Raw genomic sequence first — 13,492 nt, forward strand, 5'->3', positions numbered from 1 at the left:
TGCTGGGGTGAACAGGACCAAAGACCGTTTGGGGGGGTCATTCCACTGGGAGGGAATGGGCAAGGATGTTTCTACCTATGTCCAGTCTTGTGAGGTGTGCCAAAGAGTGGGAAAACCCCAAGACCAGGTCAAAGCTCCTCTCCAGCCACTCCCCATCATTGAAGTTCCATTTCAGCGAGTAGCTGTGGATATTCTGGGTCCTTTTCCGAAAAAGACACCCAGAGGAAAGCAGTACATACTGACTTTCATGGATTTTGCCACCCGATGGCCGGAAGCAGTAGCTCTAAGCAACACCAGGGCTAAAAGTGTGTGCCAGGCACTAGCAGACATTTTTGCCAGGGTAGGTTGGCCCTCCGACATCCTCACAGATGCAGGGACTAATTTCCTGGCAGGAACTATGAAAAACCTTTGGGAAGCTCATGGGGTAAATCACTTGGTTGCCACTCCTTACCATCATCAAACAAATGGCATGGTGGAGAAGTTTAATGGAACTTTGGGGGCCATGATACGTAAATTCGTAAATGAGCACTCCAATGATTGGGACCTAGTATTGCAGCAGTTGCTCTTTGCCTACAGAGCTGTACCACATCCCAGTTTAGGGTTTTCCCCATTTGAACTTGTATATGGCCGTGAGGTTAAGGGGCCATTGCAGTTGGTGAAGCAGCAATGGGAGGGATTTACACCTTCTCCAGGAACTAACATTCTGGACTTTGTAACCAACCTACAAAACACCCTCCGAACCTCTTTAGCCCTTGCTAGAGAAAACTTACAGGATGCTCAAAAAGAGCAAAAAGCCTGGTATGATAAACATGCCAGAGAGCGTTCCTTCAAAGTAGGAGACCAGGTCATGGTCTTAAAGGCACTCCAGGCCCATAAAATGGAAGCATCGTGGGAAGGGCCATTCGTGGTCCAGGAGCGCCTGGGAGCTGTTAATTATCTCATAGCATTCCCCACCTCCAACCGAAAGCCTAAGGTGTATCATATTAATTCTCTAAAGCCCTTTTATTCCAGAGAATTAAAGGTTTGTCAGTTTACAGCCCAGGGAGGAGACGACGCTGAGTGGCCTGAAGGTGTCTACTACGAAGGGAAATGTGCTGGTGGTGTGGAAGAGGTGAACCTCTCCATGACCCTTGGGCGTATGCAGCGACAGCAGATCCAGGAGCTGTGCACTAGCTACGCGCCAACGTTCTCAGCCACCCCAGGACTGACTGAACGGGCATACCACTCCATTGGCACAGGTAATGCTCACCCAATTAGGGTCCAACCTTACCGGGTGTCTCCTCAAGCTAAAACTGCTATAGAACGGGAGATCCAGGATATGTTACAGATGGGTGTAATCCGCCCCTCTGAAAGTGCATGGGCATCTCCAGTGGTTCTAGTTCCCAAACCAGATGGGGAAATACGTTTTTGCGTGGACTACCGTAAGCTAAATGCTGTAACTCGCCCAGACAACTATCCCATGCCACGCACAGATGAACTATTAGAGAAACTGGGAAGGGCCCAGTTCATCTCTACCTTGGACTTAACCAAGGGGTACTGGCAGGTACCGCTAGATGAATCTGCCAAGGAAAGGTCAGCCTTCATCACACATCTCGGGCTGTATGAATTTAATGTACTCCCTTTCGGGCTGCGAAATGCACCCGCCACTTTCCAAAGACTTGTAGATGGTCTCCTAGCGGGATTAGGAGAATATGCAGTCGCCTACCTTGACGATGTGGCCATATTTTCGGATTCCTGGGCAGACCACCTGGAACATCTACAAAAAGTCCTTGAGCGCATAAGGGAGGCAGGACTAACTGTTAAGGCTAAGAAGTGTCAAATAGGCCTAAACAGAGTGACTTACCTTGGACACCAGGTGGGTCAAGGAACTATCAGCCCCCTACAGGCCAAAGTGGATGCTATCCAAAAGTGGCCTGTCCCAAAGTCAAAGAAACAGGTTCAATCCTTCTTAGGCTTGGCCGGTTATTACAGACGATTTGTACCGCACTACAGCCAAATCGCTGCCCCACTGACAGACCTAACCAAAAAGAAACAGCCAAATGCTGTTCAGTGGACCAGAAAGTGTCAGAAGGCCTTTAACAAGCTTAAAGCGACACTCATGTCTGACCCTGTACTAAGGGCCCCAGACTTTGACAAACCGTTCCTAGTAACCACAGATGCATCCGAGCGTGGTGTGGGAGCAGTTTTAATGCAGAAAGGACCTGATCAAGAATTCCACCCTGTAGTGTTTCTCAGCAAAAAACTGTCTGAGAGGGAAAGCAACTGGTCAGTCACTGAAAAAGAATGTTATGCCATTGTCTACGCTCTGGAAAAGCTACGCCCATATGTTTGGGGACGGCGTTTCCACCTGCAAACCGACCATGCTGCACTAAAGTGGCTTCACACCGTCAAAGAAACTAACAAAAAACTTCTTCGGTGGAGTTTAGCTCTCCAAGATTTTGATTTCGACATCCAACACATCTCAGGAGCTTCTAACAAAGTGGCTGATGCACTCTCCCGTGAAAGTTTCCCAGAATCAACTGGTTAAAATCGTCCTTGAGATGTGGAAAATATTGATAGTCTTTATGTACTTGGTAGTATATTTAGAGATGCATGTGTCTTATTAACTCTGTTTTTCCTAGAGCTCCAGGAAGAAATCCCAGCCAGTGTTTCACCCTAGCTGAGATTTGGGGGGCGTGTCATAAATATAAAGGGAAGGGTAAACCCCTTTGAAATCCCTCCTGGCCAGGGGAAAGCTCCTCTCACCTGTAAAGGGTTAAGAAGCTAAAGGTAACCTCGCTGGCACCTGACCAAAATGACCAATGAGGAGACAAGATACTTTCAAAAGCTGGGAGGAGGGAGAGGAACAAAGGGTCTGTCTGTAGTCGTCTTGGCCGGGGACAGAACAGGAATGGAGTCTTAGAACTTTTAGTAAGTAATCTAGCTAGGTATGTGTTAGATTATGATTTCTTTAAATGGCTGAGAAAAGAATTGTGCTGAATAGAATAACTATTTCTGTCTGTGTATCTTTTTTGTAACTTAAGGTTTTGCCTAGAGGGGTTCTCTATGTTTTTGAATCTAATTACCCTGTAAGATATATACCATCCTGATTTTACAGGGGGAATTTCTTTATTTCTATTTACTTCTATTTTTTATTAAAAGTCTTCTTGTAAAACACTGAATGCTTTTTCATTGTTCTCAGATCCAAGGGTTTGGGTTTGTGGTCACCTATGCAAATTGGTGAGGCTTTTTATCCAACATTTCCCAGGAAAGGGGGGGTGCAAGTGTTGGGAGGATTGTTCATTGTTCTTAAGATCCAAGGGTCTGGGTCTGTAGTCACCTAGGCAAATTGGTGAGGCTTTTTACCAAACCTTGTCCAGGAAGTGGGGTGCAAGGTTTTGGGAAGTATTTTGGGGGGAAGGACGCGTCCAAACAGCTCTTCCCCAGTAACCAGTATTAGTTTGGTGGTGGTAGCGGCCATTCCAAGGATAACGGGGGTAATATTTGTTACCTTGGGGAAGTTTTGACCTAAGCTGGTAAAGATAAGCTTAGGAGGTTTTTCATGCAGGTCCCCACATCTGTACCCTAGAGTTCAGAGTAGGGGAGGAACCTTGACAAGGGGCCACACTGTATGTGGAGGGTGGTCCAGGCTAATTTGTCCCTTATGGGGCACCCCCCTAGGAATGGCCCTGGTGGTGGAAGAAAAGGTTTTTGCATGCCAAACCAGCCGCAACCACGTTGTAGTCAGTGTAGCAGAGTTAAAGTGACTCAGTAATTCGATACTAAGTCATTCTCTCTGGAGTGCTACAGTGAGACGTGATTGAATCTTCTCATTTTCTAGTTTGTTGGTTGTTAGCATTCTCTCTGTTTTATTTTTATTACAACACAATAAATATTTTGTACACAAGTTCAGTGGATAAGTGGCTGAAAAAGGAAAGTGTAAAGACACAAGAATCAGCTAGTGTTTCCTCAAGTCCACACTATGGAAAATCTAAGTCTAATGATCATGATGGTCCTGGAAACTCACCTACAAAGAAAAGAAAATATGACGATGATTATATAAAATATGGCTTTACATGCATTGGTGATCAAGAATAGATCACCACTGTGTGTGATTTGTGGTGATGTTCTAGCAAACAGCATTCTCAAACCTTCTCTACTTCGGTGCCATTTAGAAACTAGGCATCCTGCACAACTCGACAAGCATGTTGATTTTTTCAAGCGAAAATTAGCTGAGAGGAAAAGTGACACTACCAGTTTTATATCCAAAGCAAGTACTGATAATGAAAATGCACTTGAAGGATCATATTGCATGAGCTACTGAGTAGCAAAAGCATCAGAAACCTATACCGTAGCAGAGAGCTTGATTGGTCCATGTATAAAAGACGTAGTTCATTGCATGCTCAGAGAAAAGGCTGCAAAAAGGATTGACATGGTACCTTTGTCCAATAATACATTGTCACGAAGAATTAATGACAAGTCAAATAACGTAGAGACTACAATGGTACATAGAGTGAAAACTAGTCCATATTATGCTATACAGTTGGATGAATCAACTGATGTAGCTAATCTAGCCCATTTTGCTATAGTTTGTATGTTATGTGAATGAAGCTATGGTTGAAGACTTGTTGTTTTGTTGACCACTGGAAGAACGTACAACTGGAGAAGATATCTTCAATCTGACTAATGAATATTTTCAAGAAAAGGAAATAGATTGGTTTCGTTGCCTAGGCGTTTACACTGATGGGGCCACATGAATGACGGGGAAGTATACTGGATTTGTAGATAAAACAAAAAAGGTTGCATCAAAAGTCTCTTGGACTCATTGCAGTATCCATAGACAAGCCCTTGCAACAAAATGCATGCCTGAGGGACTGAAGGAAGTGCTGGAATATGCAGTAAAAATGGTGAATTTCATAAAATCACAGCCAACAAATTCCAGAATATTTCACGTACTTTGTGAAGAAATGGGTAGTATACACAATTTTCTGTTGACCCACACCGAAGTTAGATGGCTCTCACGTGGCAAAATCCTTTTGCGCTTGTTTGAGCTTAGAATGGAAATCCTAGGGTTTTTTTCAACAGCCACCCTTTCCACCTTGCCAGCTGTATGGAAAATAATGTCTGACTCCAGAACCTGGCTTATTTAGCAGATATTTTCTCAAGAATTAATTACCTAAATTTATCTCTTCAAGGCCTCAATATAACAGTTTTCAATGTGCAATAGCGAGCTGAATCCATGATAAAGAAGTTGCAGTTCTGGGAAAGTTGTCTGAAAACAATCAAACTGAGTGTTTCAGTACTCTTCATGACTTCCTGGCAGAACATAAACTTCAGTTGGATCAGTGCACTAAAACCAATACACCTAACAGGACTTTGCACAACTTTCCAGCTCTGTCAGGCGATAATGACTGGATTCACAACCCTTTTGATGATACCACTTTCTCAACACAGATATTGAACACTGAGAAAAAGAGAAATTGATTGAGATCTCCTGTGATTACTGAAAAGGAGTTTCAGAAATCTGTCATTGATCAACTTTTGGCTGAGTTTAAGAAACGAGTAGCTTTTTCTGCCAGAAGAGGGTATTACAGTTTTGTTACCATTTTCAACAACATACTTATGTGAGAAAGCATTTTCCTCATATGCACATCTGAAAACCAAATACAGAAACAGACTTGATGCCGAACCAGACCTGAGACTTTATCTTTCTCCAGTGGTTCCAGACTTCCAAGAGCTATGCAGAGCAAAGCAAGCACATCCATCACACTGAGGAAATTTAAACTTAAATCCCTGGAAAATTTTTAGGAGGGGGTTCACAAGATTTCACAATTTAGTGAAAGGGGTTCGCGGGTTCTTAAAGTTTGGGAACCACTGGGCTAGACAACTATATTTCAAGGATGGCACAGGTTTACTTGGCCCTCCCTTACCACTGGGCTTTATAACTTCTCGAGGTCCTTTATAGCCCTCCATTTCTATGATTCTGTACAGGTAATTACTTATTAGGAAGAAAAGTTTTATTCTGTAATGCTAACCACATTTTGTACATATCTTCCTGAAAAATATTTGTAAAGTTAATTAGCTGTTTAAGTAATCTGTGAGAACAAAAAAAAAATGTACTCATCACAGAGTGCTAATGTTTTTACATTATTGTTTTACTAATGAAGCTATAAAATATATGTGTATATATATATATATTATACAGGCTTCTAATCATTACATTACCAAGAATATCTGCTGGCTTGATGACATAATTTTGTCTGCTAATCAAAACTGGTCACTTAAATGCACATTTCTGTGTAATTTTCTCTTAAATGGTTTTATCTAGAAATCCATTCAATTTTTTTTTATACTGCACATTCCAACCTCTGGTCTTTTTCTATCATGTTGCCACTTACTGTTTGTAAAAATTGAAAACAAAAGGTTGTACAAACCATCTTGAAATTAAAAGTTGAAATTAAAAGTTGAAGTTAAAGCTCTGTCCTAATTCATAATTTGTTCTGGTCTTTCGGTTGTTTCCTAACAGAGTCTTCAGGTTAATGCATATAGACTGTCTTTATAAATATTTATTACAAGTGAGACTTTCTTGTAAATTTATGTTTAAGTTCTTAGAGTGAAATTTCAAAAGTGTTGACCTTTGTTTCCACTCAAGTCAATGGAAGTTTTTTACTGTTCACTTCAGTGGGAAAAGAGTTAGGCCAGCACAGATTGCTTTTGAAAATCACACCCCACTGTGAGACATAAAACCGTGAATATATGCTATATATACTGTAATACAAGGCTCACTGGCCTGCACCCAAATCATGGTTTAAAAGAACACATAAAAGTGAATTTATGCAGGATTATAAACCTGAGTAGTTAAGTCTAGCAGCATGTACATTATAAACATAAAATAACTGGGCCAAATTCTATATTAATTTACACACTGTAAAATCCCACTGATATCAGTAGCATTGTATAGGTTTTAAAGCAGCACAACATTTGATCCACTGGTTCTAGTATCGGTGCAGTGTGGTATAAAGGAGTAAGCACATAGCTGTCTTAACTATTCATGTACTGTGTAGTTTGGGTACATCACTTAGCCTTTCTGATTCAGTTTCCCTAGCTATAAAATGAGGACAATCTATTTCACAGGGTACTGTGGATTAATTGTCTTTTAATGTTTGTAAAGTTCTTTGTACATGTAAACCACTAATATTTATTTGGCATAGTATGTTGATGATATGGTTGCAGCTTTAGTTTTGAACTTCAGCAGAAAATTCAAATTCTTACAAGATTGCCCGCTATTCTATTTAATAACATTGCCTCTGTTTTCTGACATTTAAATATCATTCCTAGAAATGTCACTAAAGGTACCAGAGAGACAAGATGGGTGAGGTAATATCTTTAATTGGACTAAATTCTGTTGATGAGAGAAACAAGTTTTTGAGCTTACACAGAGCTCTTATTCGGATACTAGTGAGAATGATTTTTTAAAATGGTTCTCATAGGTGCATATGAAATAGCACATCTAGAAAAATGTCTGCAACACTTTCTGGCTTATTAATAAAGATAAGTGAAATATTATATGTAAAATCAGCTATGTCTAAGTTGGATAGAAATTCATTTTAATTTGCAAGACTAATTTGATTTGAAGATAAGACATATTTTGCCCACATTCACACCCATGCAATCCCTTTGACACGTGAAATGAATGAGGGCATAGGTGCTGGAACTTGGGGTGTGGGGGGTGCTGCAGCACCCCGTGGCTTGAAGGGGTTTCCATTACATACAGGATTTACAGTTTGGTTCAATGATTCTCAGCACCCCCACTATAAAAATTTATTGCAGAACCCCTGAATGAGGGAAGAATTTGGTTCAAGTAGTACAAATTCTTAAATCAATGTTAATTTTATATATAATAAATACTGGGTGATATTTTCTAGAAACAAATGAATCACACCAGTGAAGCAAATATGAAGAAAATCAGCGTGGCAAATCTTGATAAACTTTTAGATGACTTCTCACAGATAGAAAAGGTAGGTAACAAAATTAAGCTGAAATGGCTCTTTGTTAACACTTTGTGACATCTTTTTAAATGCTTTTTTTAGTGAAATTGTCTTCAGTGTGGCATCTGCAGTTGTCATACTTGTGGAATGCGCCCCCTAGTGCCACAGAACTTCAAAATCTGTTGCAAAGTAGTGCCTATTTGTGCCACACAATATCCTCTCTCATCACTGAATGTTTGGAGCCAACGCTGTAAAAAGGCTGTCGTACAAACATAATCCTGGATCTGACAGTGGATCAGACATCTGCCCTGCATAGCAATAGAATGGGCTATCTTCAGCTTTAAACCCAGCAAGTCAGGGATAGCTGGCACCAAAGACTTCAGAGCCAGGTATATCAGATCTATAGCTGTAAGGCCAGATTTCTAAAGATATTTGAAAATCCCACTCATAGCCTATCTGCATATTCAGGTGCCAAAATACCTTTAAAAGTCTTGTTCATGGTGCTTTATTCACCAATGAGCATCAAGACCTCATTGGCACAGGGAACACCTCAGAGAAGCGGCCCCTCTGGTACCAAAACTTTATCAGTGCTGAGGCCACTTTGGCTTCTAGATAATATGACAGAGCAGCTCTCACCAGCACCAGTTGCTAATATTAAGTAAGCACTTACTGGTGTGTTGGTGCATTGGTGCTAGACTCCTTCAGTACCAAAGAGCTTTTTCCGTTGGAACAAGTCATGCAGATACTTTTTCCGTGCAGGAATTGTCCAAGGAAATTGCAGCAACAGTGAGGACCTCTTTTAAGTATGATCTCCTAAGCATCAAGCAGTTCATTTTAAGGATGTATCACTTCCTCAAAGATTGCACACTTTCAGAGATATTACTGCAATTTTTATTTAATTAGAACGACTCAGCCCAAATTCCTAAGGGATTGTACTGCTCACTAGATTCCCACAGTGGGAATATGCAGAGGCCACCTCAAGAGAAAATAATGATTTTCCATAAAAACTGTGGTTATACAACAGTGTTGTCTCTGCATATTCACACTACCTGCCCACCTTGACTCTTCCTCAGAATTCTACTCATATGGGGCCTTCGTCAACTCCACTGAAATTAAGAGGGATTCCCATTGAGTTCAATGGGAGCTGGATCTGGCCCATAATGTTCTGGAGTTTAGTGGAAGAAATTGAGTCAGTAGAGCTACACTACAGTACAGCCCTTTTATAACGACTGTCATTATCATTACCTTCCTCTCCTCTTTTCCAACACCAAGGTTGGATAGGGCCAAGATTATGAGCAGATGCTGTCCACATCAGTTTTGAGTTACTATTTTAGCCTACTGAGGGGGTTGCCTGGGTGGTTTTATATATACCACTCTCTCCTGGGACATCCATGGCTTCTTTCACCATGCACTCTTCCATAGAGAATAATTTTAGGGTGTCAGTATGAGGTTATTTTAGCAACATCTCCAACTATTGTAGTTGGCACCTTCTGATGATTGTATTTAACTACTGCACTTTGAGTCTTCTACAGATGTCATCATTAGGCATGACAAGGTTAAGTAGACAGGTATGGCACAGGCCCCTCATTTTAAATGTGTGCAGCTTTTACTCCAGACACTTAGTCTGTACCCATGTTTCCTAATTGTAAAGTAATGTGGACACATGGGTGTATATAATCTGGTTTTAGCTGTCGTGGACACTGATTTAAGATTCCAATTGTTTTTATTCAGGCACACAAACATTCTGCTGGCGTTAGCGATCCACTTGTTGATGTCATCATCCTAATGGCTGTCATGTATTATGATGGAGATCAAGTAGCAAAAGCTGTCCACTTGGTCGATGTCTACACCAATCATGACTAGTTTAGCCTATTTCTTTGATTTTTTGATGTTACCATTAGTTTGGTCTTTTGTCATTCTTTTTTAATCCCCGTTCTCTGACTGCTGTGTACAGGTTGGTTGCAACTTTTTGGTTGTATTCCTCCAGAGGCATTATCACTACAATATCGCCTACAAGGTCAAGGTGATTGATAATTTCCCCCCATTATCATCCAACTTCCATCAGTACTACCAAGCGTGTTGGACAAGATGTTTTCTAAATATAGAGCAAAAACCTTGGCTTGAATATTTAGTTCTGCAAGAAGGAGCTTACAGAGCCCGAATGGATTCTGCTTCCCAAAGATTCCCACAGCTCTGCAGCTTGGACAGGGACATCCCTAAGCTTGAATATGAAGAAGCAATACTCTGAAAGACCATTTCCATAGTAACCATTATCAGAGAGGAGCCTAAACCTTTAATTATCTACAATGCAAGCCTCTAACACCTAACTTCATTTCTTTACGGCTAAATCATAATGGCAGTATAATAGACCTGGGAGGGAGGCACTGAACTATTCTGTAAACCTCAGCTCAATGTTGTTGGTTTTTTGTTTGGTTTGATTTGGGATTAGTTTTTTGTTTGGTTTTTGTAACTTTCACTTGAAAAACCAGAGATTTAGATTGAAAATTTAGAACAAAAGGATTTAATTTAGCATTAACCTACAGATATTTCAATATTTTTTTGAAGAAAATATGCGAAATTGATGGAAAGAATAGCCTTCTGGATCTTCAGCTGGAAAAATGTAATAGGTTATTAACATTAAGCCAATCGAAGGAAGACTCAATAAAAGAGGGTAAGCATTATTTTAATGCTTAAAAATACAGTTGATTCCATTCTTGTATTTGACAATTCAAAAAATAATTCCACTATCTTCCATCATAAAATGTACAATAATAACTTAGTAAGGAACGTAAGATATCCTATTAATAAAGCAATTTTCTACAAGACTTTGGAGCGAATCCAGTCAGATGTCCTATTTAAATGTATGGTAGACAAGAATGTTGATTAATTCATAACAGACTCAATATGAAAGGTAGAAGGCCAAGGGGAGACGATTACAGTAATCATGCCAAGGCATGGACAAGAGTTTTAGCAGTACAGATAGTCAGGAAAGGTCAGATTTTGGTAATGTTAAAGAAGCGGTGACAGAATTTGGAAAGAGGGTGGATACAGAGGAAAAAGTAAAAAGAAGAGTTGAAGATTACTCCAAGCTTTCAAGCCTGGGAGACTGGAGGGGCTTGTAGCAAAGGAGAAGGATCTGGAAGAAAGGTAATTTCTGGTTAGGAAAAGTTTGAGAAGGTGGTGGGATGTTCAAGAGGAGATTTTCAGAGACATTTGGTAATGGTGAGAGTGGAGAAGGGGAAGGGAAGATATCAAGGGTATAGACAACAGACGTTAGCTGCTCCCCTGATAACTAGTGAAGCAGCAAACATTTAGCACAATATTGCTTTTTTTATGTAGGCAAAACTCCCAGTGGGCCCACAGTTAATTGTCAAGGTGTTTTTTTTTTTTAAATCAATCACACAGGTATAACCATATGGAAAATTTGTCAAGATATGTCTTACAGACATGGTCACATTAAGGCATAATTCTTGGGATTGGGGATTCTTAATCACAAGTGGTTTACATTCAAATAGGGGTGGAGCAGCAAGCATTGGTTCAGTCTGCAGCTAGTTTCTCTCCACTGCCTTGCCTACTAGGTATACTGACTGGGTTGCCTCATTTGTGAATATCACCAAGGATTCAAAATGAAAGGAAGACAAGAGCCGTCCAGGGGTGTTGGAAAAATATTATTAAAATATAATAAAAATTTCCACAAGATGTATGCAGCAAAGGTTTTCAAAATGTGCTTGGACTAGAGCCCTGCACGGGACTTTTTAAAATCCTACTTCCACCCGCTCCTGCTATTATGGCAGCGAGTCCTGCTGGACCCATGGGATCCCAGTCCCTCTGAGGGCTCTACACTAGTCTTGTGCAGGACTCTACCTTGAACCTAAAGGATGGTATATGGGCAACAAGTTTCCATCATTCTGAGTGGAGAGGCAGAACCAGTCACTGAAAATGGAGGTAGGAGTAAAGATGTGGATGCTTTCCCTCTATGGGTCATATTTGAAGAAAGTTGGTTTTCCTTGGGTCCTAATCATAAAGCATTGAGATGCAGTATGTAATCTATTTTTTAGCATGAATAAACATTATTTCTGAAAATAAGTCTGTAGGACACCCAAATAAGACATAATTTAAGGGACTGGGATTGGAAGTAAGTAAAGAAGAATTACATGATTCCTGAATAAAGAATGCAATTGTGTTCTGTAAATTATAGGTGGAGCTGAGAGCGCCACCTATTGTTAAGATCACTTGACACTAATTATGAGACCCTGTTTTTACTTGCTCTGCCAAACTTACTGTGTGTGTTGAAATTTTCCACGTAGTGTGTCTGCCTCGGGTTGAATTCTTTTAGAAATTTTCAGCAAAAATGGTTGAGCTCCTTCTCAAAATAAGGTGAGGGGAAAACACATAACTTTAGATACATTTAAAAAAATCTTACCACCTTTTTTGGTGAAAAGCTTTGTCGTCTCCATGCTTTGGAGCAGGCACTTCAAATTTGGCAGCGGGGGGTATCCTTTAGCATCAGAGGTGTGCCTTTTGTTGTCTCTTTGAAAATTCTCCAAAATTTGGCCAAATTATGAGCCTCTGAAAATCTCAGTTCACAGTAGAGACAAATCTCAGTAGAGACTTGGAAGTTTGACAGGTAATTTTTCTGAAGAGTCCTTCTGTACAGAGCATATTCGAGTCTGGTACTGTAGGCGCTGAACAGGACTTTCCTGCAATTACTGCTTCTGGCTTCTGAGGATGCTGTGGTAATGGGCACAAGAAATGAGAGCAAGGAGATTAGCTGTCTTTCCTGTGCTCTCTATGCTCCCCGTACTGGCCGCCAAGCAGTGTGAAGAGGAGGATGAAGTAGCCTACTGAAATGCAGGGGCTGGAAATTCAGAGGGGTAACGGAGGGAATAGATTGGGTGAAGGAGCCTAGGGGAAGACTGGGAGAGGAAACTGGAAGCTTAATCTAGCTCCTTGTGTACATCGTTGTTAAAGTCTTTGATTTCATGATCACATACTATTTGTTTCCACACGACCCCTACTTCATTCAGTGCAAAGGATGGATGATGCTCTGGAGTTGTATCAGGATTGTACAGTGAATGAGGTTTTGGTCTGTTGGACCCCCTGCCTTATTTGTTGCAGATGTTGGAAGATATACTGCGAATGACAGAGGATTGCAGGAAAAGAAAGGATGGCCTCAGACACAGGCAACCTTTATTCTAGCATTTCCTGACTTCTGAGTGCTTGGTTTTGCAACCTTAATATTCTTTCAATGTAGTTTTCTGTGTGTAGTTTCTAAACAGTATGAGTTTTTTAAAAGAGGCATGCACACAATATCTAATGAGGATTTTATATTTTAACATATTACAGGAGAGCCATCTTGTGTTCACATGTTAATATTGCAAATGTTTGCAAAAACTGAATAATTTTTTGCTTATAAATATGTTCTAGTTTCTGAAATTATTTACCAATAAGAAATGGCCAGTTTCCCAAACAAATACAAATTGTATTTTCATAGTGGTTTTATTTAAGATGCTGTGATGGGGTAT

At 40.4% G+C, this 13,492-nt stretch overlaps 1 protein-coding gene across 1 annotated transcript in view; it reads left to right on the forward strand.

Moving 5' to 3' along the window:
* Positions 1-7,910: 7,910 nt before the first annotated feature.
* CCDC152 (coiled-coil domain containing 152) overlaps positions 7,911-13,492 on the forward strand; it is a 32,465-nt gene continuing 26,883 nt past the window's right edge. The window contains exons 1-2 of the mRNA XM_073343863.1: positions 7,911-7,997; positions 10,533-10,638. Of these exons, the coding sequence (XP_073199964.1) occupies positions 7,911-7,997; positions 10,533-10,638 (193 nt within the window). The remainder of the gene's footprint in view (positions 7,998-10,532; positions 10,639-13,492) is intronic.

This window comes from Lepidochelys kempii, chromosome 5 (assembly GCF_965140265.1).
Source record: "Lepidochelys kempii isolate rLepKem1 chromosome 5, rLepKem1.hap2, whole genome shotgun sequence".
Lineage (NCBI taxonomy): Eukaryota > Metazoa > Chordata > Testudines > Cheloniidae > Lepidochelys > Lepidochelys kempii.